The following is a 24,824-nucleotide window of genomic DNA, read 5'->3' on the forward strand; positions in this document are numbered from 1 at the left end:
AATCAGAACTGTCAGAGGTATCCATTAGCACAGTGTTTGTCCAAGAATTCTGTCATACTGCTGTTATTACAGAAAGACAAAAAAAGCAACCTCAGACAAGGACATATGACTTGGCAGACAAGTAAAAAAAGAGGTATCAGCCTAATATTCCAAGAAGAAACTTAGCTACTGCCAGCAAGCTGACAGCTACAGTTCATGTGCATCTGCTGTTTCCCTGGAACTGCTTTTTTTCAGAAGTGTGAAGTCAGACAATTCTAGCAAGTTAAGACATTAAAGAAAAAACTCAGCACTCTGAATCCGTATTAAAATAACCAAACTTTAATATGTTTTTTTCCAAGATCTAATATACAAATACAATGGCAATAATGTACTCTTCTTTTGTAAGCTTGGATGAAATATATTGAAGTCCACTTTTCGTATGTTATATAAATAATGATCTAAAGCAACCTAGAAAAGAAGCAAAAAAGCTTAATACATATGGTGCACACAAGTAATTAGGCATTAAGTTGAAAAAGCAATTCAAGAAACAGAATGATAAACTGCAAAAAAGGCTTGACAGCTTGCCTGTGCTATTAAATGGTAGTGTAATCAGCACATTCCAAGCATACAAAAAAGTAGAGTTTTGTGAAAAGCATTATCTTTTAGCAGACCAAACACCAAATTATGAAAATGGATAGGATTTGGGGCTCTTGCATCAGAACAGCAGTATATGAATAAACAGACTTCTTGGGTGGAATGACGTAGTTAAAAGAGAAGTATTAGAAGTGTTGATCAAAACTGTAAGATTCTACAGTCAGGCACACATTATGATTTCTATGAGTTTTAGGTATTACCTCCTCCCAAAATAGAAACGTGAAGTCAAATTAACCATGCTTAATTTGATACTCTTCACAAATGTATCAGCACAGTAATAAGTCCATCACTTATAGAGTGCATACATCACACCCACCGTAAAGAAAAAAGCAGGATACGCCTTCACAGGAACTTTCTTACTGAAAGATCTAGCCTAAAAGTAAATGGGGTAAGGTGGAAGGGAAAAACAAAACACAAAAAAAAGCACTTATCAGAATTTAACATTTCTGATTAAACATCAAGTACTATATACAATGCTTGGAGTCAACAAACTATATTACCAGCATTATCCCTTTCTATTTTGACATCCTGAAACTGTAATGTTTCATTCCATGAAAGCTGTGTACAAAAGTAGTTACACAAAAGTATTTAATACTGGGAGAGGCTTGCTGAAATACTTAGGTGATTTGACAGACCTTAAGACTACATACTACGAACCAAGGTAGATTAGCATGCCTTGTTCCAACAACATCCCCAGTTGCATCTGGCTTAGTAAATACAGTTTAACTTTTTTTTTTTCCCCCCCACATTAGACAGAGATGATGGAAGACCAGAAATGCATTTTTCTGAATGTATCTTTTTGGTTAACATTGCCATCAGTCCCAGGAGTCCAGTTGTAAATGCTCTGGTTACGTTTCTGAGACATCAAAATTATCTCAGTATCTACATATAAAAATGTAAAGCATGGCTGCATCAAATCTGCAATTTAAACTAATATTCAACTCAGTACATCTAACAGAGCTGAACAAGTCTTCCTGTAATGCCTGTCTATAAAAACAAAATCCCTCCTTGTTTTGCCTTTTCTTACAGGCTAAAACAAACTAACTCTCTATAAATACTGGCAAGAATGTGTGAGATTGTTTAATTTTTCACGGCCGTTTCCAGGCAACTGAGAAAATGAGCCTGAAACTTTAGGAGGAAAAAAATTATCAATCTTTTCAGAAGACAAATAATTTTAAAGTTTCAAGATATAATAACATCTGTGTGTGTTTGTGTATATCTATCTCTAAAATAGAAAAATGTTCTTCCTTGATCTAATCCTCAGCCCATCTATTATTAATTGCAAGATGAAAAAATAAAGTAGTCTTGTTTGACCTTCTCAACCCAGAATGGGTCACATGTCATTCAGAAAGCATTTTATCTCCTTTAGTAAGCTGAGTCCCATAATGATGCAGCACAGTTGAGACAAATGCAAAAAGCCAAAAGGGAGACTCTGTTTCACAAGAGGAATCAGGGAAGGAATGCTGAAGAGAAAGAGGGAGAATATGTAAATGTACTTGTAGGCTTTCAAATGGAACACTTTGGAGGACTGACAGAACATTTTGTTATATGCTTTAATGCTGATAAAACACACAATTCCTAAGGAAAACTGCAATCTTCATTATCATCTTTTGCCACCTGCTGGTGGTTACAGTGTCAGGAAGACCTGACCACAATCCAGAAACTTTCCTCCCAAGATTAAGGGTCACACAACTACAATATGCTTCATGTAATATGGCTGAGAATCCATTCAGCATTTCAGATTTATGTGTCTTCTGGCTGTGAAATGAGGGTGGTAATTGTTACCCTCATCCTCTAAAATACATGGTTTGTGTAATAAATGCTGAGATAGCTGAAACCTCTCTGCAGGTTTGAACTTTACCCTACCCTGTAATCCCAACTAAAACCAAGGATAAGTGGCTGTAAAGACCCTCAGGTAAAACAAAACAGTGATTTTATACAGAAGAACACATGCATTTAAAGGCACCAGCACATTAGATTCACCAAAAGTCCTAAAATACCCAGCAAATGCTGCCAGCAAAAGCCCATTTCATCCATTAGGCAGAAAGTATCCTTGACCTTGCATTACCAAAGACCATCTGATTTTGAAGGAGGCCAATACTCTGTTGCTATTGCCAGTTATGGCCAGCTCAAGTGGTTTGAACACTCTAGAGTTCCTGCACTGTCAACTATTCACTGATGATGGAAGACTAGAAGCAAGTATTCAGAGAGGAATTTTGTTTAAATTTTAATTAAGATGATATAACCCATCCATTAAAAAACATACAAAGCGGGGAGAAAATGGGAGGAGTGCCAGGATCAACATTCAGTTGAATAGAATGCTGTTGCTGCCCTAATCTGGTTTCTTTGTGTTTATACTTTTCTCTGTAGTCTCCAATTACATGATCACATTGCATATTTTCCACAGGACACTCCCAGTGCATAACATGGGCAGGGCTCTAGGAATGAAGTGGGAAGAAAGGAGGCCTGTTCTCTTCAGAACATGGTAGGCTCATCTTGAGAGCCAGGGGAGCAATGCGCTCTGAATTACTGAATCAACTGAAAGGTTCTGAAGAAACATGCTCTTCCTGCTTCTGTCCCAAACTTTCCATACAATACCAGCAATCAAATTTTAAATATGTGGACCATAAATACATATTACTCATTTTCCATGCCTCTCATCCCTGATATGAGGCACTTCAGGCCATGCACTTGGCATTTTTCTAAGACAAAATTGCAACTAAAGGCAATGGGTTTTATACACTGTACATTATAGGTTGAAAGGTGGAAAATAAAAATAAAAATTAAAAAAAAATCAAAATATTTCAGCTTGAACAAAGATAATTGACAGTTTTGATGTTGTACTTTGTCTGTTCCCTGCTTCTAAATGGGATAAACAGTTTTCTGGGGCATGTGACCACAAAAACTGAGACATCAGGTAAAACAACATGAATAGGAATGCCTTAAATGCAAATTACAGTTAATGTCTGAAAATAAAGCCGAAGGGTACACAGAATCATGGAATGGGTTGGGTTGGAAGGGATCGTCTAGTTCCAACCCTCCTGCCATGGGCAGGGACGCTTCCCACTAGACTAGGTTGCTCAAAGCCCCATCCATCCTGCCCTTGGACACTTCCAGGGATGGGGCATCCACAGCTTCTCTCAGCAACCTGTGCCAGTGCCTCACCACCTTCACAGTAAAGAATTTCTTCCTAATATCTAATCTAAACCTGCTGTCTTTCATTTTAAAGCATTTCTCCTTGTCCTTAATGCCCTTGTAAAAAGTCCCGCTCTGGCTTTCTTGTAGGCTCCCTTTAGGTACTGGAAGGCTGTTATAACATATGCACATTATTAACATAAAAACATTAATCAGCTCAGTAGGCAGCGACTGAACAAACCAGGGATGCCACATATGACCTTCAGAAAAAAGCTGAAGGGCTCTCCTATTTTGACTGCATAAGATACTGTGATCACAGGTAATGCTGTTATTGAGGACTGTATTAATGGCACAAATGCAGAGATAAATCTGGCATTTCTTTACTCTGAAGTGCCATCTTGACTGGAACCACTGGGTGCAATACTCAAAGTGTACTTCTACTTGTAGACGTAAGAAACTCTTTGTAGCACTTTGTTTTCCATCTAGAGGCAGACAAAGCATTGCCAATAAAACATCCTTCTGCTTTTGTACTGTGCACTAGAAAGAATATCAAAATGTAGCTAGAATAAAAGCATGAAAGAAAAAAGAGTAGGACTCTGCAGTTCTTCAGGGCCCATCATTCATTGTTCCAAACAAACAAACTTTCCTAATTGACTCTGCTGCAAGCCAGGAAAGAAATAAACAGAAAGCACCTTTTTCAACATAGCTTTGGGCATGGCTGGTCATGTTAGGGAATGAATCCCCCCCTCCCACACACACACTAACCAGCAGTTAGAGGCAACATGCTCTGTTTTCTTGGCAGTCATTCCACTGTGCTGTGAAATACCATATGCAGATGTACTTTCTATAGTGCTCATCCCATGCTGGCACATAGCTGCATTTGTAAGTCTACTTAAAGTTTCTTCTCCAGTAATAATTCTTTCAGACACCATTCATATATATGAAATTAAGCCTGGCTGTGAGTAAACTGTCTCCTGTACATAAAGATAATATTCATACAGAAGTAGTTGTAATAATTGAATCTCTTGTGTGGTAGGATTTTTTTTAATGTAAACTCAAAATAATAAAAGGCAAAATATTTGAAATTAAGTATGCAGGTTTAAGTCTTCTAATAAGAAATGCTTTGTGAAGACTAGAATCAGTTATGTTTACTCAGATAAATGGAAGGAAAAGAATCTCACATGTTCTAGATGAATATGGGCCTGGCTGGCGATGTCATAAATTACATCTCTCACATTTTTCTCTTGCTTGCCTCTTATGAAATCTTCTTGTGAAACTCCATGCTAGACACAGGAAGGAAAACCAAAATCAAAAGAGAAAAAATCAAGTTTCCATTTTTGCTTCTTAAAAACCTGTCCCAGCAATGAAGCTAAGGACTTAAGACTAAAACAGCCTAAATGTTCTACCACTGCTCTCTCATTTTTCAATTCCCTTTCTTTAGGTCAGTCACTTGGGGAAAAAAAAAATCAAGAGAACAAAGAGAACAGTTGGTACAGACACTCTGCACATGTTTGTTTCCTACAGTTTTGTTGGTCAGTAAGATAAGAAAGTCAGGTTTTAAAGTTTGGGGATTTAGATCAGTTAAGATACATAATTTTTAAAACCATAATCCAAGAATCAATATTAAAGCGGAAGAAAGCCAGTTACAGCTACCACAGAAGCCATGCTAGATTTTGGATCTTGGGATTGGTGTGCACTTCCCAGGCTTGCAAAAAAACCAACCAACCAACCAACCCCCATCCCACAAAACATCAAACAAAAGCCATCTCCAAAAACCAACCAACCAACCATCAAAACCCAGAACCACCAGAAAAAAACCCTTCCAAACCCCCAAAAGCCAGCTCCAAACTTATTCTTCAACTCTAGTGACCAATGTTAAAAAAGAATATGGCATATGCAGAATTGCACCAGCTGCCCACTCCTCTCAACAACCCTCAGGCGTGTCAGCTGGATGAAGGTGGGCAGAAAGGCTTCACAGGATATACAGACTCAGGAGAACTCCACAGTTCTTGCCAGCAGCTGAAATGCTTACAAGATTGTCTGCACAGAAGGGATACAAGCTGTTTTTACAGTTTCACAGCAGAACACCCTCCATGGTAAGGAATGACTGAATTTTCAGGCTATGTTTGAAAAGCTGAAAACTTGGAAGGCCTCCCATAACATGCAGTCGCAGAAGGGTTGAAAGGAGAGTGCAATTCCTTTCTGCAGTCTTATAACCCTGACCTATATTAGTATCTACATTTTTTTGCAGCTACCTACATTACTAAACTTCCAATCCAAACTTTGAATTGTATTGAAATTATATTCAGAAAATACTAACACAACCACCTTAGGAATCACCACAATTGTATAATTCTTGGTTAAGTTGAAAAAGAACAGCATTAACATTTAAAAATAAAGACTGGAAATGAAGGACTAACAGCCAAGATGCCTACAGATTAACCCATGGAACACCGATGAAAAAATTCTGAGCTTTAATCCCATTTCACCTAAACTGCAAGATCTGCTACTAGATTCCAATGCAAATTTGATGTACAGTTTAAATTGGAGGACTATACCATCTCCTACAGAAACGTACACAATATAGGCTTGTAACTGTCAAATATGGAACAGAAAAAACCCTACAAACCACCAGCACATTATGACAAGGTAATAAAGGGAAGTGCAAGAAGACTGCTCAAAAGTAAAATTTCTCACAGTGCTTCCTTTATGGTGATAGAAAAAGAAAAAAAAGAAAAAGAAAAAAACCCCCACACCCAACCCCAAAACACAAAACCTCAGGCCTCATTCCATACATGCATTTTTACACATTATTGGAAAAATTCCTGAAACTTAAAATACTACTACATTTAATAATAATAAACAAACCCCAAAGAGAAATCTAGAGTTTCTTGAAGATCACTCCTCTCACTTCCCAAAAGGTATAAAACCGTGACATAGCATATTAGCAGGCCACAGCAAAATGAGTAAAAATAAAGAAAAAATATACCATTTCTTTCTGGCATAATAAATTATGATCTCATATCTAGCTTTGAGAAACACAGTTAGAAAAACTACACTGTTCCATTCCAGACTATTTGCTTCTCTTACCAACATACAAATGTCCATGGGAAGGAAGACCTTTTGTCTTGTACAATGATACGGAGTTGCTCTTAAACAGGTAACTATGCCTTGTGCTTTCCCAATGTGACTGGCTGCATGGTCAGCATGGATGTCCCTCACACCTAAAATTGCAGAAACAGTATGTTTAGAAACATGCAGTAAGGCCTCTTGAGGAGTATGATCTTCTCTGATGCATATCACAGTCATACTTTAGGAAAGCTATGTGCACTGGTCCATGATAGAACTGTCCATATGCATAAACTGCCTTGAGATCTCATCTCAGAGGTGCAAAACAGCAGGGAAATTCATTCATTTCTACACTCAGGAGCAGGATGCCTCTTGTTGCAGTATCTGCAAAGGGCAAACTTAGCAGAGCAGCAGCTATTCAGATATAACACTCTGGTACACAAACTCATTTTCATTGGCATAGTCTCTCCCAGGATAACAGTATTCCAAGAACTGCTTTTCCTGCCAGAAAAAGTCACTCAAGTGTGAGATTCCTGACAAGCATTAATGCTTACAGTGTGGTTTTATGATTAGCTGATTCATCAGTGTAGTGAAGTCAAAGAGAATGATCCTGTGCTTCACCCCCCCAAACCCATACTTCTGCCCCCTCCCTTGTGCTGTCAGGAGCAATGAGGCAAACTCAATCAAATCACTAAAACAATGGAAAACTAATGCTAGTTACTGCACAGTCACACAACTGGGAGAACTGAAGGAGGGAGATAAGTGCACCATTGCTCTTTATGGCAAGGGATAAAATGAAAATTTTAATTAAAAATTATAAAAACTCTAACAGAAGCAGCATTCCACAAAGAAAAAAAATGAGGATACAGCAACTACAGATCGATGAGCCTAACTGACATCTGGAAATAACACTGGGGGTACCAGATTCACTGCAGAAGCCTATCTGGGTCTTCGGTGGGTCTCAGAATCCTCTGTGAAAGAGTGCCTACACCCAGACTACAGGGACTGATTTTGGCTCTGGCAGCAGAAAGCAAAGTGTGGCTTGGAGGAATCAATGGATATTATTAACTAACTACTTAGGTAATTAGTCAGAGGGCACAAATATTAACATTTTTAAATTACAGGAGTTGAGAGGAAGTACCAGGACTTTGGATGACAAGATTACCAGTCAAAATGAGTTTGACAAAAGAAATAACCTGAAATCAGCAAGAACAGAACAGCACTAGTACTGGGAGAGATAACACTAACTGGAGACTGGTCAGGAATAGAGTCCAAAAAGCACAAGAAATCTAGCAAACATGACCTGAATGAAAACAGGTCCACCTAGTCTAGAAAACACTGCTGATGGGCAACACCAAGAAAGGGGCTGTATTTGATTAGTTTCTCCATTTGTCGGGGGAAAAAAAAAAAAATCACAGAACTGTTTAATATGCAGTGAAGGAGACTTTTGCTTAGATATTTCGTAACATTTGTATATTTAAGAGAAGTTAAAGATGACAACAGAACCTTCAGAATATCCAGAGTCTCCATACAGATTTTCAAAAACAGTTTAAATGATTTGTACAAGAAGTGAGTGATCCAAGCATAAGTGAACTTATTCAGGATTTCTCAGCATGGAAGACACTGGCATTTCTCATACTCCTACATTTCTTCAAGAAGAGGTTCAGAAAGACACTTGCAACATTTCACTGATTTCCTACTGAGGAAGCAAACATCAGATGTCAAAATATTAAGTTCCTCAATTCTAAAGAAGAATGTAGTCACCATCTCTCTCTTTTTACTTCTCTTTTTCCTATTTCTTTAAACTCCTTTTCGCCATTCATCAGATTAGTCTGATAAGTAAGAGGAAAATATTGCTATTACAATACTAAACACTAAAGAATAATAATAATAATCATCATCACCTTTTTTTTTTTACATCCAAGCTTATATTGGGAATATTTTCATAATGCAACAGGCACCTAAATGAAAATTACCATTTTCTTCACTACAAATGAACAGTTCTTTCCCAATCTGTGGTTCTTACATTAGTCATGACACAGATAGTAACTCTTGATCACAAGGATCATCTTTGTTGCATTTTTTTCTAGCTTTTCAATTATTCAGTTAACCTACTTCTAGGAAGAGGAGAGGATTCAGACCCAAATTTACAACATCACCAAAGGAAGTTCACAGGATGGGAAGTTGTGTCTCTCACTGCAATACAGAAGAACAGCTGCAGGATACCTACAGCACTTTGTATTCTGACAAGCAGGGCAATCAAAATACAGTGAAGACCTGAATTTACCACATTCTATAAGAGGAATGAAGAAAAAAGAACAGAGAAAACAAAGCAACAAAGAACAGTAGGAAACTGCACTTCAATGAGCTCTGCACTGAGCAGCTTCCAAGGAAAGCCCAGACTTCTAAGACAGCTGCAGTACAGTTCCACATTTATGGTTCAGCATTCAAAAGATATCTGATGTTCTGCCTAGGACAACTTTTACTGAAATTAAACTCCAGTGGAAAAAGAAAGGGTTTTTTGAAAGATCAGTAAATATTGCATTTGCACGAATGAGTCAACAGCAAAACGTGGAAAGGGGAAAACACGTACCCAGCGTTTCCAAGGTGAGGTACAAGAGAGCACTCTGAGTGTTCTCAGCATATGTTTCGAGCTCCTGGATGTTACGGTATGCCCTGTCATCCAAATTCTTCTCCTGGAATATAAACACGGAGCTTCAGTGGAACACAAGCATAACTGCTGTTCGTACAGGCTTATCACTACAGCCATGTCAACCCAACGCACTACCAAAACAAAAAAAAAGGACAAAATTGAGAGACAGAGAGAGTACAAACTAAGACAGAAGCAGTCACTAAAGCTTATAGCAAGACTAACAAATAACTATGCTCAACTGCACCCAAGTCATCTTATAAGAGCAAATACAACTTTCTGCAACAATATGAAATCAGGATTCTCCATTAAAAAAAGAAACAGCCAAAACAAAACATCATATGGTATTCTTACACTACAGGGCTGTCAATTTTAATATTTAATTTTCAGCTGAGGCAGAGAGAAGTTTAGATAAATAGGAATGTATTTTTTAAAAACATACAATAAATCTATGAAATGCACTCCAGTATTAAAGTCATGTAAAAAAACACAGATTCATAGAATCTTAGAGTGGTCTGGGTTGGAATGGACTTTAAAAATCATCTAGCTCCAAGTTCCCTGCCATGGACACGGAAACCTTCTACCAGACCAGGTTGCTCAGAGGTCCACCCAATCTCTGAACACCTCAAAGAGAGCCCACAACCTCTCTGGGCAATCTGTTCCAGTGCCTCACTACCCCCACAGGAAACAATCATTTCCCAGATCTAACCTAAACCTACCCTTCTTCACTCAAGGCCATTCCCCCTTGTCCTGTCACACCCCTTCAGGATACTGGAAGGTGCTCTAAGGTCTCCCCAGAGCCTTCTTTTCTCCAGAATCAACAGCCCCAAATCTCTCAGCCTAACTTCACAGGAGAGGTGTTCCAGCCCCCTGAACAACTTAGTGGCACTAATAAATAATACACCCAAAATAATAAAATACACCTAAAACTCTAACATCCTCCAGCATTCCTCCTGTCCTAGCGGTTTGCTGAAGTGTGGTTGAAACATACCACTCTTAAGACTAAAAAACAGTCTTAACATTAAGAAAGTCTGACATCTTTCAGAGCAATGACCCTCTGCAGTAACTGACCATCAATCTGATCAATTTACAGCTTCACAAAACACTCACTTCAGCAGCAAAATTAGCTTAGGAGATTTCCCGCACTCTGCTTTTCATTCTTGTCCTTGTGTCAGAGTTTGTAGCAACATTACTGTATCAGTGATATTCTTAATCTTGTTTTTTCCCAGGAAAAAAAAGGTGGGTATTTTAAACTTAATGAGATTTGAATGTTCCAGTTTACACCACTGCTTAGAAAAAAACTCCACAGCCATGATAAGGAGTAGCATGACAGAAGGGTTCAGATAGGTAATTTAATTTTTAAGATTTTATAGCCACGTGAACACAGAAACTACATCAGTTTAAGACAAAGATAAACAAAGTATTCTATTAGCCATTTTGACAGAAAGAACGGAAACTTTGAAGAGTAACATCAAGGAAGAATTTTCAAAAAATGCAGCAGTACCATTTTTAAAGAGAAAAACTACTGTCTGAAAAATTACAAAAGCTTTTGTTTTACACACAAACATATAAAAATAAGACTATATAAACATATACATATGTTTATATATGTTTAAATATACATAAACATACATACATAAGCACAAACATATAAAAATAAAACTATAAAAATATGACTAAAGCCAGAATTAGATTCTGAAGGGTGAATACTCACTCTTTCATCTATGATCTTCATGAACCACATTTTAGTCAAGTTATGCCTCTTGACAGCCTGAAAATTATCAAATAAAACCTCCGTGTTAATGCATACAAAGCGATGGTAGTACTGTATTCTGAAGGCTGAAATACATTTTAGGTATTTAATACAAGAATTGCATTCACTGGGTTAAATCAAAGTGGCATGTCAGTGGAAAAGGAGAAACTTCTTCAAATACAAAAATTTTCAACTGGCATTTACTGGAAGTTGCTGCATACAGAAAATGAAATACCAGACATCAAGCTGGCTAACCAAAAGCATTTCTTTAAAAATGTTTTTGAAATTTATTTATTCTTGGAGTCATATGTTGCCACAAAATATTTGCAGATAACTATGTTCACTTTCCAAAAAGAACCAAGCTTCCTCTAGAGTCCAGCAATAAAAATATTTCCCCTGTAAGTTCTCAAGAAAATGTCAGCCCAACATACCACTACATACTGTAAAGACAGAATGTTAACAAAGCAATATGATTAATATTATGGGTTTGTTTAAAAAAACACAGCATCTCATACTGATGCATTCTTATTTTGGTTCTTGTTTTATATTTGACTTCCTTCCTGTGCCACTTCGTTCTGTCAACTTACCTTCAATCCTCTTAATTCCACACTTCGGAATTTTTCAGAACACTTTGTCAGAAAGGCTATAATCACACATAAAAACATCTATAAACAAAATTTCCGGAGCAGATTTCTCACAATTTAGTCCTTATAGCTCACTTTCAACTTGTTCTTTACAACCACCATACTAGTAAATATTTTTTCAAGGTCTGACAAGACCAGATCTTGTTGATTCAATAAATTCTGTTTCAGACAGTACTTGGTATACGAAAAGGCAAATTTTAAGTTGTAACTAAAAACACTTGTTTTGAGTCTCACTAGTTCACCTCAAGTATCATTTTGTAAATGAAATCCTTGAAATACTAACAGGTCAAGACTTAAAGGACCAAACTCAACTATGCTAAATTATCCAATTTGTACATTACATCCATTTTGAGTTACTTTCATTCAAACACATGGGTCCTCATTTCTCCAAAGTTTGAAAAATTGGCTTCTCCCACAGAAATGAACAAAGAATTAGGCCTCACTTTTCATATGTGCCAAATAGACAGAAAAGTAAGATCATGCATCATACAGCTGCTACATCAGTTATATTAAAGTCATCAAGAGCCGAGCTATTAATAATTCTAGAAATACTATTAAAGGCTAACTACTTTACTAGTGCGTAAAAATTTGGAACCCAAATGCAAGTATTCTGGGATATACAAAACTTTAGGAACACATTTAAATATCATCAATTGAATTTACTCTGGAAAATCACATTGTTCTCATATAAACTCAACAGCAACAAAGGAGTATACATAGAATATGCTGTGTGAAGAAATGTTAATTCTATTAACAGCTCTGCAATACTTGTGAGTTCAGGTGTCTTTCCAAATCCTTCTTTCTAAGAATTGCAATGACATTCTTGGACATCTGTGAAGTCATGGGCTTCAAATAAGTCACTTTTGGGATATTTGCTGAAATATGGAAATAAAATCCCGTCTTAACTGCAAAAGTCACCCAGTCACATTGAACCGTTATTTCATCCCGGTGCTCTGCAGTGCTCAAGAGCTATCAGAGCTCCTAAAAATACTTTCTGAATTACTTTTTATCATCTTATTTTGCAAGCAGTTCTGTCTGGATTGTATTATATTGGTCTTCCTTTAGAGGAATCATACATGAGTTGAAATCTCACCAAAAACCACCCTTCTTTCACTTCAAAACCAATTTTCTGTTCTGTGAGAAAAGAGTATGACTGGCACTCTTAGCTACTGGAGAGGGTTGCAATTGGTATCCCAGAGTCCGAATGACTTTTATGTGAATACTGTACTGGTTTTGGCTGGGATAGGGTTCATTTTCCTCACGGCACTTTCATGGGGCTTTGCTCTGGATTTGTACTGGAAATGGTGCTGTTGCTTAGAACGGATGCAGCACAGCACACACAAAACACTGACATTACTTCCCACAGTAATATTAAATAAATTTTAGGACAAGACAGGTGTATTTTACCCTCCACAGCTCTGTAGCAACGGGCTGATGTGGTGGGTTATCACCGTATATGTCCTCCACAGCATCCCTCCAGAACTGCATCCGCATCAAACCTGTAGTCTTCTGAGTTATGGAGTCTTTAATCTGGAAAGGACACATCTGGAGTGAAATTCAGTGTCTGTAAGACACTTGGTCTATCTATGCTGCAAAGACAGACACAGGACATAGTCAGACCAAGCAGGGACAGAGCTCAGCTCTGAATTGACATTTATTCCTCATAAAGCTTAGGAACACTATATAGAGTAAATGTAAAATCTTCACTACAACCTAATTTTAATACCCACAGAAATTAAGTGCTGGGTAACCCTCACCTTAGCTTTCTTCCCTGAAGGTAAAAAAGCAGCGGTGACAACGGCAATGGAAAGCACACCACGGGTTGCCAGAAGCACAGGCTACAGAAGGTGGTCAGGGGTTTTGCCTGGCCAGCTCATTTCCTGGATCACTCCTTTCTGGCAAGCACTGCCAACTTTCCTGGTTGCACTGGCAGTTTCTGGCCACCTAGCAAAGCGGAGAGACTGCAGCCACTCCTCTCCCACAACAAACAACAAACTTCTCTCCTGCAGCCTTTTCACCTCGCTTCTGCCAACAAAAACTAGGTCCTGATTATAGCATCCTATTTTTTGACTGACCTTCTACAGTTAGGATTTAGCTGTACTTCACCCATTAACTGCACGTGAAGCCAGGACTTAGATGCAATGATGTAACAGTATCAAGAACAACTGCCTATTTGTTACAATTCAGTTTTAAAATGCATAAAGGAAAAAGTAATAAAAATTATATACATAAACAAAATAATAGGGCAGGCTGGATACTTTGTGTGAGCCATTCAAAACTGGAGGTTTGTACTGCACTATTTATTCATTGCCCTTGACAGTATAAAAGTTAATCTTGGCAAAACACCACCTACTACAGAAAGAGTACTTACAAGTGTAATTCAGAATATCAAAATTGTTACTTTAAATTTCCAAAGTTCACAAATGTATTTTAATACCTGCCTGAGCCAGTTCCACGTTGAATGCTCTCAAGGCAAAAGCAGAGGTTCGAGATTCCGCAGGCAACAGCAGAGAACACAGAAACCCTTCATAGTCACGCTTCCTATAAAAGAATCAAAAAGCATATTTGTTATTTATAGCTCCAAGTCAACTGGGTGTGCTACTCCTTAGCACTGAACTCCTGAAAGAGTAGCAGCAAGTCGTAGCTCAAAACTCTGACTTTGCAAAATCAGCAGCTTTTAGGCTTGTTTTAAAATAAGACCAACTCCAAGAGAGAGGGCAGGCTGTCTGAACTCTTGGTACACCTCTGAAACCCACATCTCAAGATATCTGGCTAAAGGCACGAAGCAAGGCTGTGGCAGAACTGCAAATAGAATCCAAATTGTCCGACTGGCAGATTTCTGTTCCAAACATGAGACCACATTTATTTAAAAGATTGTGCTTTGGAGCTTGGCAGAAGAGTGCTTGCTTAACCATTAAGTTTTTGTTTATTGGCAACTCTACTCAAAGCATAAAACCTCCAGGAGCTGGCAGTTTCACTGCAGGCAACTCGTCGCCAAGGCGGAGTGATGTGCCTTCGTTTGGCCACGTGGGTGTGCCATGAAATTAAAAACACGGAGCTCGGAATCATAAACTACAAAATCACGCCAGCTAACAAAAACACCTGACCACCGCTGAAAAGCTAAACTGCTTGTTTTGAACAACATTTTTGTGTACTTTCTGATAAGCCTGAAACCTGATTCTTCCTTAGAACAAGATGAACTCCCAAGTTTGGCCGGGAGAGTGGAGAAGCAGGTTGTCAACAAAAACACATGCACTCATTTTCACTAAGTTTGCTGTTCTTGCATGTACTCATATTTCTTTTGAATATGATCTTAAAATAGAAAGCCAGACCAAACCCAAGGGTTATTTAGGGCTGCTACTTCTAGCATCAAATAAAAAGCAAGCGAAGTTTAACTGAGATGCTTAACCCTGCAATACACAGCAGCTGAAAACTACCAAATGCTTAGTTTCCACAACTGCTGTCAAACTTTAGAGCTTTAGAGCTTGATTTAGAGCTCTCGTTTAGAGCTTGATTCAAGTCCAGAAATATCAACCAAAAAAAATTACATTTTTGAATTGTAGTAGGCTTTAAAGGACCCCTTCATATTACAGAACAGATGCATTAAACCTCCCTCAGTTAAGACACTTTCTGAAAAGTATTATCAGCTCAAAACCTAATATATTTTCAAGATTAATTGTAGAAATACCCAGTATTGCCCACCCTAGACAGAGCTCCATGGTTTACAGCCACATATTCACGATTCCATTGTTGTGTTGTTCACACAACATAGAACCACCTCTACTTTCAGAAAGGAAACAAAAAAATAAAAAATACGTCACACAAAGTACACAGCAACACAATAGAGAAAATTGTCTTCCTTGTGGTAATGGTGTTGACAAGGTGGGGTTTTGGTTGGTTTTTTCAGTTATTCCAAGCTTAAAAATTTAGTGTTGCAAATCCATTAAGCCTCAGTAAAATAAAATGGATATTGCTGTAAATCATGTTCCACCCCAACCCTCTGCATGTATCAGTGTAAGGAATGAAGAAAGGAAGGAATGACCTTAAGTCAGATATTGAGTGTTTTCATAGTTTTCAAATAAGTATAAGCTTACCTATGAACCCACAGACAGAAGAAAAATTAGTAATGGTCATAACTGGACCTTCCATATGAATTCATAATAAAGCTATCCATCCAAAAGCTTGTCTTTGAGAGCAGGTATCATAGACAGTAAGAGATATAAAACATACACTTACAGGGTTTATAAGGGAAACATATTTTTAGTCAAATAGCTTGAAGTGAATTTAGTTTTTTTAAGAAAAAAAGGAAGACCCAGGAGAAAGAGCATCTTCCATATTGCAAAAATAAATATACATTATTAAGGCATAACTCAGTTGTACTTCCTAATGTGTTAGAGATTCAAATTCAGAACTAGGGAGTTGCTGATGCTTGCACAGCCCCAAGTGTTTTCTTTGTTTGAATAATAATTCCTTCCACTTATATTTTATAATTATTATTATTTCCATGCAATATTTGAACTACTGGGAACAGCAGTTTCAATTAAATGATGCCAAAAGCATAACTACCTTTTATTTTACTATATTGAATGCTTGTGTATTTTTCTAATTAGTCTTTTTATCATTAAGCAAAAATACAATCTAAAAAAAAGTTTTCAATCAACCATCTCATTGGAACCTAACAATTCTGTTCACAGTTGCTTGTTCCTAGAAACATTTCACCCGCAGGTGTTAATTTTACCTGTATATTAGCTGTACACACAGCCTCTGATCTCCTGAGTATCAGGGAAACAAATCTTGGGTAGAATAACTAGGAAAAGAAAGCTGTATTTTGAAAACCATGAAAAATGCAATGTGGTTGTGCATTCTGGTGGATCTGTACAGGTCAGCTTCTTGGTGCTGCACTGAACATTTAAGATTGTTCCACTTCTTTCCCTTAGTTTTCCTACCTCAGACATTACTACAGACCACACACACCTTTCTGTTTTTTACAAGCACCCGTTTGGAGAAGATACTGCTTTCTTTCTATACACACATGGAACCCTTCTCCAAGCTTTTGTCAATCATCTGGAACAACAGTGTCCAAAGGGAAACTTCCTAGGTCTTTACTAAGAGACTTGTTTAACATCTTACTTTACAAAAAACTGAATTCCCGGGAACTACGGAGCAGCAAAGGGGGCCCTACATATTGTTTACAGCCCACAATCCAAGAAGGAAAAGTGGCATGACGTGGAAGTGTCTGACTGCACTCCTCCTCCTGGATTTGACAAAAAAAAAAGGGATGTTTTGGAAACATGGCCTTCCTCTCGCGTTTAGGGGAGAGAGAGGTACTGAGCTGTTCCAGCTGTCAGATGTCCTCTGCTCTGGCACGTTTTTCCAAGGAGCACTCAGGAAACATGGCTATTTCTCAGTAGCCAAGATCTGAAAAATTCCAATGTTTTTAAACATCCACTTCGGTGATTTCGCTCTCCAAAACACCGACAGAAAGAAACAAAAGCGTTCAATACTTCTGAAGAATTTCAGCCATGAAGGGGCGGGAGGAGGGGGAGGGCACTGCCGTGGGAGGCTGCCCAGGAAGGTCGTGGAGCGTTCCTCTCTGAACACCTTCAACACCCACGGGACACGTTCCTGTGCAACCTGCCCTAGGAGACCCTGCCTGGGCGGAGGATTGGACTGGATATCTCCAAAGGTCCCTTCCAACACAAACGCACCAGCGATTCTGCGTGCAGGTTGAATCATCCACGCGGCCTAAATATGCGCCTGGTTTCCACGCTCCCGCCACGGCGTGCTCCCGCCGGCCCACCGCCGCCGGCCACACGGGCTATTTTCGGGGCCAGGAGAGCCCGAGGGCGGCCCGGGCACTCCCGGTCATCCTTTCCGGGAACTCGTCAGCGTTCCCGTCGGGTGGGAAGGGCTGCCGAGCCTTCCCGGGCCGGACCGGCCGCCCCGCTCAGCGGAGCGCGCACCCCCGCGCCTGCGGCCCCCCGCGGCGGGCACTCACCGCACCAGCTCGGCGCAGTACTGCACCGCTCCTCCGGCCGCCGGGCCGCTCCAGCCCGCCGCCGCAGCCCTCCCGCCGAGCGCCGGCGGCCGCGCCGGGCGATGGCCGATCCCGCCGCGCCTCAGCGCCGCCCGCGCCATGCTGCCCGCCATCGCCATGGGCCCGCCGCGCCGGCAGGGGGCGCCCGCGGGGGGACGCTGTGCCCGCCCGCCCCGCAGCCTCCGGCGCCGCCCGAGGGAACCCTCCGCTCCTCCCGCACGGAGGCTGGGGAGCGGCCCGCCGGAAAGGACCTCGGGGTGCTGGTCGGCAGCTGGCTGAACATAAGCCAGCGTGTATCCGGGTGGCCAAGAAGGCATCCTGGCCTCTATCAGCAATAGTGTGGCCAGCAGGAGCAGGGCAGGGATTGTCCCCCTGGACTGGGCACTGCTGAGGCCACACCTCGAGTGCTGTGTCCAGCTCTGGGCCCCTCAGCACAAGGAAGACATGGAGGTGCTGGAGCGTGTCCAGAGAAGGGCAGTGGAGTACAAGTCCTGTGAGCAGCGGCTGAGGAAACTGAAAGTGTTTAGCCTGGAGAAAATTAAGCTCAGGGGGGACCTTAATGTTCTATACAAGTGCCAGAGAGAAGGTTGTAGCCAGGTGGGGATTGGCCTCCCCGGTTACAAGTGACACAACAAGAGGAAATTGACATAAGCTGTGACAGAGGAGGTTTAGGTTGGACGTTAGGAAGAACTTCTTCACAGAAAGGGTGATAAGACGTTGGAATGGGATGCCCAGAGAAGTGATGGAGTCGCTGTCCATGGAGATACTTAAGGAAAGAATGGACATGGCACTTAGTGCCTAGATCTAGTTGATATGATGTTTGGTCAGATTTGGCTCAATGATCTCAGAGGTCTTGATTCTGTCATTAAGTTTTTACACCTGGGGCCCAAAAAACTCAAGGAAGCTGAATTGTAAAAGCCTCCCTGTTTTGGGCAGTGTGGCATAGGAGCAGCTCTGGGACTGTGTGAGGGAGAAAGGCAGAGCAAGTTTTGCCCAGGCAGCAACATTAGCCCCAGGGCTCCATCCTTGGTAAAATGTGTTTAAGGTTTGCATCAGAAGCCCTGTTTCCTCTTAGCTAGCAGAGGGGTTCCTCACCGTACAGGCTGTCTGGACTTTATCTAGAGACAGAATGGCTCTGTAATCCACGGGGTCATGGACAAAACAGCTGTGCTTCCTCAAAATTTGGCCTATATAAGGATAAGACAGCAGATTCGTACAAAAATGCCACTGTGCTTAAAAGCAGTTTCACCTTAAAACTACACCAGCTCAACCTGTTAGTAACTAGCCCAATCTAGCCCTTGCTAGAAGAGGCACAACAGCAATCTGGCTCTTCTTCCTGTCCCCAGCTGTGCCATCCTCTTCCTTTGACCTTCATTTTATAGTACAGGGAGTTAAACCAGCAGAGACCCATCCACTGCTCACTTTTGTTTTTCATGAGTTCCTTTTCTGCCAGTTTGGTGCCTTGAATTAGTACACTGTGTGGTCAGCTGAGCAAGGGGCTGCAGGGAGGGTGGGCTCTCCCAGGTTGTGGGCAGTAGTAACACATATGTTCATTAGCTTAGCTGCAAAGGGAGGCCATGCAGTAAATATGGGGAGAGTTTTAAGTGGGCAGTGATAATCAAGGGACAAGGCATCTATTTGGAAATCAGAGCAAGCCTTTATTTTATGTCACAGAGATGAGGAGGAGAAGGAGGTTAGGGATCACACATTAACATTATTTATTTTATTGATTAGTGGCCATTGTGGGTTTACTCTGAGCCTTTCTTCCCTTTTTTTTTCAGGTCTAAAGTTCTCTCTGTCCTGAAACTCTGACCCTCATTTTAAATTCTAGCTATGCCTTGAGCAGGATTTATTGTTTGTCAGGGCACCCAAAGAAGGTCATTTAGCTTTGGGTGGAGGCTGAAACTGCTGTTGTTTAAGTTTTCAGGGAGAACCCCTAGATAAACGAATCCAGCTCTTTCAGTTGCTGCCAAATCCTGGCAGAAGGGTTACATAAACATACTCTAAGCCGCAAGAGTATTATAAATAAATCTTATAAAATATTATACTTTTTTTTAGTCTCTGAACAAAAACTGTGCTAAACTGATTTAAATTCATAGTGAGGACAGAATAAACCGGTTTATGTTTATGTAAAATATTAATCCTGACCTTGTTCTCAGTGTACTGACATTTGTTTCTTATTGTTCTGTACCTTTACTGTTCTTATTAAAGTACTTCTTTTCTTCTTCAAAAAAATATTTCAAGTGTTATGTGTAATTATTGAAATGCTTCCTCAAGACTATATAGATTCTAATAAGTTAGGGGTTTTTTGCTGCCAGCTCAATGAGGGTAATGATTTGGCTTAATGTTTTAGCAAGTTTTTAACAATGTATGTGAAAATTGAAGCTTTGTAAGAGTCATCCACAAACTTTTTTCCCCCATTATCTCACTGTGTTAAAAAGCACATTCCATCACCTTTTTCAGCATTTCTCTCAGAAGCTGAAAGGTGGCCACCTCTCTGATGTGTACTCACTGAATATTTTGTCCCACTGACTCCTCAGACAAAAAACTGAAATCCTTGGGCAGCAGTGTTTGTGACAGCAGTGGCTGGTTTAGGGAGAGATAGTTCAGTTATTACTCTAACCTGGCTCTTCTGGAAAAAAGCCTCCAAGTTCTGCGTCAAGGAAATACTGGTCAGTTGTAGCCTACCCTTGTTCTGAGAACATCCAGATACAATCTGTCAACAGAGAAATGAGAAAAAAAGCCCCTCAGCCATTCCAGTGGCCAAACAGAGGCTGAAGTTTAGGGAGTCTACATATATTTGGTCCTGTGAGTCTGTACACTCAGAGGACCCAGGATATGTTTTCCCACTGTCTCATTTTCCTTTTCTGAATAATCCTGGATTAATTCTAATAACAGAGTTAGGGAAAAATCTGCGTGTACTAACAATAGTGTTTCCTGTCAAGTTCCATGCCACAGTGAACAGGCAATTGCGGTTATTTTTACCTGAACTACTAAAAGTATTCAACCAAAAATCTTTGTTTAAGGAGAACACTAAGAAAATTAGTTTAATGGCAGTCATTTCAGTCCTGGCCAAAGAATAATACATTAATACGGTGCTAATAAATACTGGGCCACTTTAAAATACTTTTTTTCCCCTCATTTTTCATGCTTTAAACATCTCAGTCTTGGATTACGAAGTAGATGAAAAGCTGTCCCAAAGGACATTGCAGTGAAGGGGTTTTATCTTTGCTGCTGCATTTTTTATTTTCGATATGTTCCTCTGTAGATAAATTGCTGGTAAACCTTTGTTTATTTCTTGTTTTCATTGTGCTCTTTCACTTCCCAGTTTCAGCACAAATAAGGCTGTAGAAGGTGGTATGCTAAAAGCAGTGGGAGACAAAGGTCTCGGTCATTTACGGAGAGTGAGAAGCACTGCAAGCTTCCTTGGCTTTTGCTGCAGGGCTGGGCTGGAGCAAATGTCCTGCAGAGGAAAAGGAAATAGCAATTTTTCCTTATCCACTGGCACCTTTGCTAACCATGGGCTTATGCCACTGCACTCAGTAGGAATGGCTGCTCATTTGATATTCCCAAGCCTCCTAGGGTTTTACCTGGGATTCAGGTATACTCTCATGAAATGGATGGATCTATCAACACACTTTACATACACCATCAAGTAAAGGCCAGATATACTGACTTCCTATTACTTCTGTTTCAGACTGCATGCATACTTGTGAGCAAAACATTATCATGCAACTTTTCGGTACCTATATTTTGTTAGGTTAGTCTCATCTCTTTTCAGACAGCAGATTAAAATAGAACTTCTACAGAGAGTAGGTCAGAAAAAGGAATAGTTTCAGCTAATCAGCTTAGTCCCTCTCCTTGCTGTGGGTTACTCTTTCTGATCAGGAACCTCTCCACAGCTGTGCCAGATTCTTTTAACACAGAGATGGATGCAGAGCTTTGGGCTAAGTTTTCAAGTGTTTAGTGCATCAAAACTGCCCAACTTCCACTTTGGGATCAAAATAAGACCTTCAGGCTTAAGAAGCCTTTGCTATTAATCTAACAAGTTCCTTCAAAAGTCCTGCTCTCTGGGGGACAATGTACTCTCCTTAGAATTTTGTCTCTAGTTTTTCAGCACTCATCATAAAACTGCCATGAGAAGAGATTACTTACTTGGCCACCCTTGCACATGAGTGTAAGCCCACACAAACACAGTTCGGTTCCGTGTGTTGTCTGGTGTGACACACTTACAGTATCAAATGCAAATACAGTGAATATTTGAATGGAATTCACAAAGTGTATGCATTTAAGATAAAGTAAAGCCAAGTCCTTCCACTGCTGCTTTGGATGCAAATGTATTTGTAATGAGCTCCGGCTTTTGTCTGTATCCCTTATCTTGCACCTGTTATCATCCTTGTTGTAGAAAGCTTAGGGGTAAGCTTGCCAAATGATACGCCCCATCTGTGCTACCTGGATAAACAGTGTTAGCAAGAAATATGCACACTGAAAAGCCACAAGTTCTTGACAGACAGGTACCAGCACTTTCTCTCTGGTTAGTAAGGATAGGGTCTTTGTGTTCTTTCAACAAGTTGCCAACCTTTTCTTTGAAATTCTTGTGAAGTTGTTGGGAGGGAGATGAGAGAGAGAAAGAGAGGAAGCTGAGGATGTGCAAACTTGTTTGGGGCATGCAGATGAAGTCAACTGCAAATATAACAGTGATTTCAGTGGAATTCACCAAGTGAATGTTTCTTCACCAGAGCCTAAATTGACCTAAATGTTGTGTCTGCTGTGTTGAAGGCAGGTGTATTTGTTGTGTACACTGCTTTTGTTTATATCTCTTTGCTTGGACCTCCGAAAACCAGACTAGCACTCAGAAGGAGGGAAGGTGAGTAATGAGAAATGGCATCACTGGGATTTGTCCCTGACAGGCCTGGAAGAAGTGACAGCAAAAACAGGATGGTGAGAGAGGCCTCAGGCATTTGGGCAAAGAGGCAACAACAGTAGAGAGAACAACTTGTTCCAGAACCTTGTCATGTTCTACTGAGGTCTCCACACTTCCCTATGTTTTCTTTTTTAGGAACATACAGGAGGGACCATTATTGAGTAATTAAAGCACAAAGGTGGCAGCTGGGCTTCTGAAGTCCTGTCATTGAGTTCCTGTGGCAACACTTGTACTGTCTGCAATGGTCACCTGAGGGAGGCCTACACTTCATGGTCCTGGGCCAGGTCATTTTAACTGACTTGCATCTTTAGTGTTCACATCTAAGGGCTTTTTCAGTGCACAGGGCACATCGCAACTGCATATTAATGGGGATACAGGGGGGTATGAGATCTGTCCCATTTGGGAAAGATCCCCAGACCTGCGTTCTCAGTTTGCTAACTGAGGCAGAAGAGATGAGACCAGCAGCACTTGCTGTGGCTGGATACAGACAGCTCCCTCTTTCACTGTTCTTCCCCTGCCTTGTGCTCCCTGTGCAGGCATGCTGGGGCTTGTTACTTTTGTGTGTTAGAATGAGATAAAGGGTAGAACTTGGCATCAGGAGTGACCTGCAAGGGAATTTACCTAATGCCATTTCACCAAAAGAAGAGACAGAATTAGGACCCACGTTCCTTTGGCTGCTTGTCATATGTGCTCTGTGTCTGCAAGAGCTAGGAAGGATCCCTCACCTGGTCTGCCCAAGCCTTGTCAGTCAGCAAACATAATTCACAAACTGCTTACCCTGGCAGAGTACGAGATGACGGCATGCTTTTGCATTTGGATACATTCCACCAGGCACAAGTCAGGAACTTCTGATGTCTTTGACTGTTTAAAAAACTGGTGGCCTGAGGGGATCCCTTTTTATTATGGTCAGTTTAGCCTAACCCCTGACCTGTCCAAGAACTTTAACCAGGCTCCAAACTCTTGCAGGGTTGGGTGTGCTGCCAGGCAGCTGGGCAAAACATTACAGGTTTGCTGGCAGTGCTACAGCAACCCATGCACCTTTGCTGCCTCCAAGGCCCTTGTAACAGCTTGTAAAAGGGCTCAGAGAAAACTTTCTGTGCAGAACAGACACTCCTAGGGTGTTTCAGACCAGGCAGTGTGCCAGTTGCCAGGGATGAGACAATGCTTTGGGAAACTCACCTGTAACAATGACTGGCAGCAACATGTTCAAAGCTTGTAGAGCTACAAGGACACAGACAGATTCATTGTGTCTTGACTTTTGCTCTCTATGTCCCAGCGGCATTCTCATTCCCTGCTCATAATATGAAACTAACTTCTCCTCCTCTCTCCTTCCTATATCCTGGACCCTCATGGCAGGTGTCGACAGTCCCAGTGAGAACAGGCTGTAGAATCAGCTGCTTAGCAGGAGACTGCCCCAAATCCTGCAAGCTTCTTTTTGAAAAAAGTTTCTTTTTGAAGCCCATTGTGCAAGAGTGCAGAGTTGCCAACCCTACTAAAATACCCTTAAATGGTCTGGCAATTTTATTCTGTGTAGGCCATAAGGAACAATTGTAGGAGGACAGTACTGCAGAATACAATGTAGAGACCATTCAATGCCTAGGCTCCTGAGACTGTGCAGCATTTGTTCTATTTGTATTAATTTTTAAATGGTTGCTGAGGAAATATGAGGTTTCCTGGGACTGGTTCCTGGGGTGAGTAAGGAATGCTGATGTGCCAGAGGTCCTGTGGCAGCCGGCTATACCAAGATAATGCCACATGCAGAAGCAGGATCTTGGGTGTCTTAAGTATTTTTTCTGACAAAACCTTGGGCGCTTCCAGTTCCTCGGATCAACAACTTGGGCCTGACTGTCCAGTCAAACTGCTTTCTGCCTAGTCTTTATCTCAGGTAACTATGTCCCCTTCTGGAACTCAGCCTGGTTCCTCAGAGGTCACACAGAGTGCTTCCACCCTGTCATGTTGTTCTGTGTCCCATCTCACAC

At 40.6% G+C, this 24,824-nt stretch overlaps 1 protein-coding gene across 6 annotated transcripts; it reads right to left on the reverse strand.

Annotated features, from left to right (window-relative positions):
* Positions 1-302: 302 nt before the first annotated feature.
* On the reverse strand, positions 303-18,022 carry NDUFAF6 (NADH:ubiquinone oxidoreductase complex assembly factor 6). 6 transcript variants are annotated; one of them, XM_040083468.1, is made up of 9 exons: positions 17,883-18,022; positions 14,326-14,425; positions 13,292-13,414; positions 11,202-11,258; positions 9,431-9,533; positions 6,859-6,992; positions 4,950-5,051; positions 950-1,006; positions 303-447 (listed from the first exon to the last, which is right to left on the reverse strand). In XM_040083468.1, exons 1-9 carry the CDS (start codon positions 18,020-18,022, stop codon positions 319-321), a joined length of 945 nt encoding a protein of 314 aa, XP_039939402.1. In that variant the 3' UTR covers positions 303-318. The 6 variants fall into 6 exon arrangements, with proteins under 6 accessions (XP_039939402.1, XP_039939447.1, XP_039939456.1 ...); XM_040083513.1 differs by lacking the exon at positions 17,883-18,022 and adding an exon at positions 14,543-14,562; XM_040083522.1 differs by lacking the exon at positions 13,292-13,414 and having other exon boundaries at positions 17,883-17,980.
* Positions 18,023-24,824: the final 6,802 nt, after the last annotated feature.

Source organism: Hirundo rustica, chromosome 1 (assembly GCF_015227805.2).
Source record: "Hirundo rustica isolate bHirRus1 chromosome 1, bHirRus1.pri.v3, whole genome shotgun sequence".
Classification (NCBI taxonomy): Eukaryota; Metazoa; Chordata; class Aves; order Passeriformes; family Hirundinidae; genus Hirundo; species Hirundo rustica.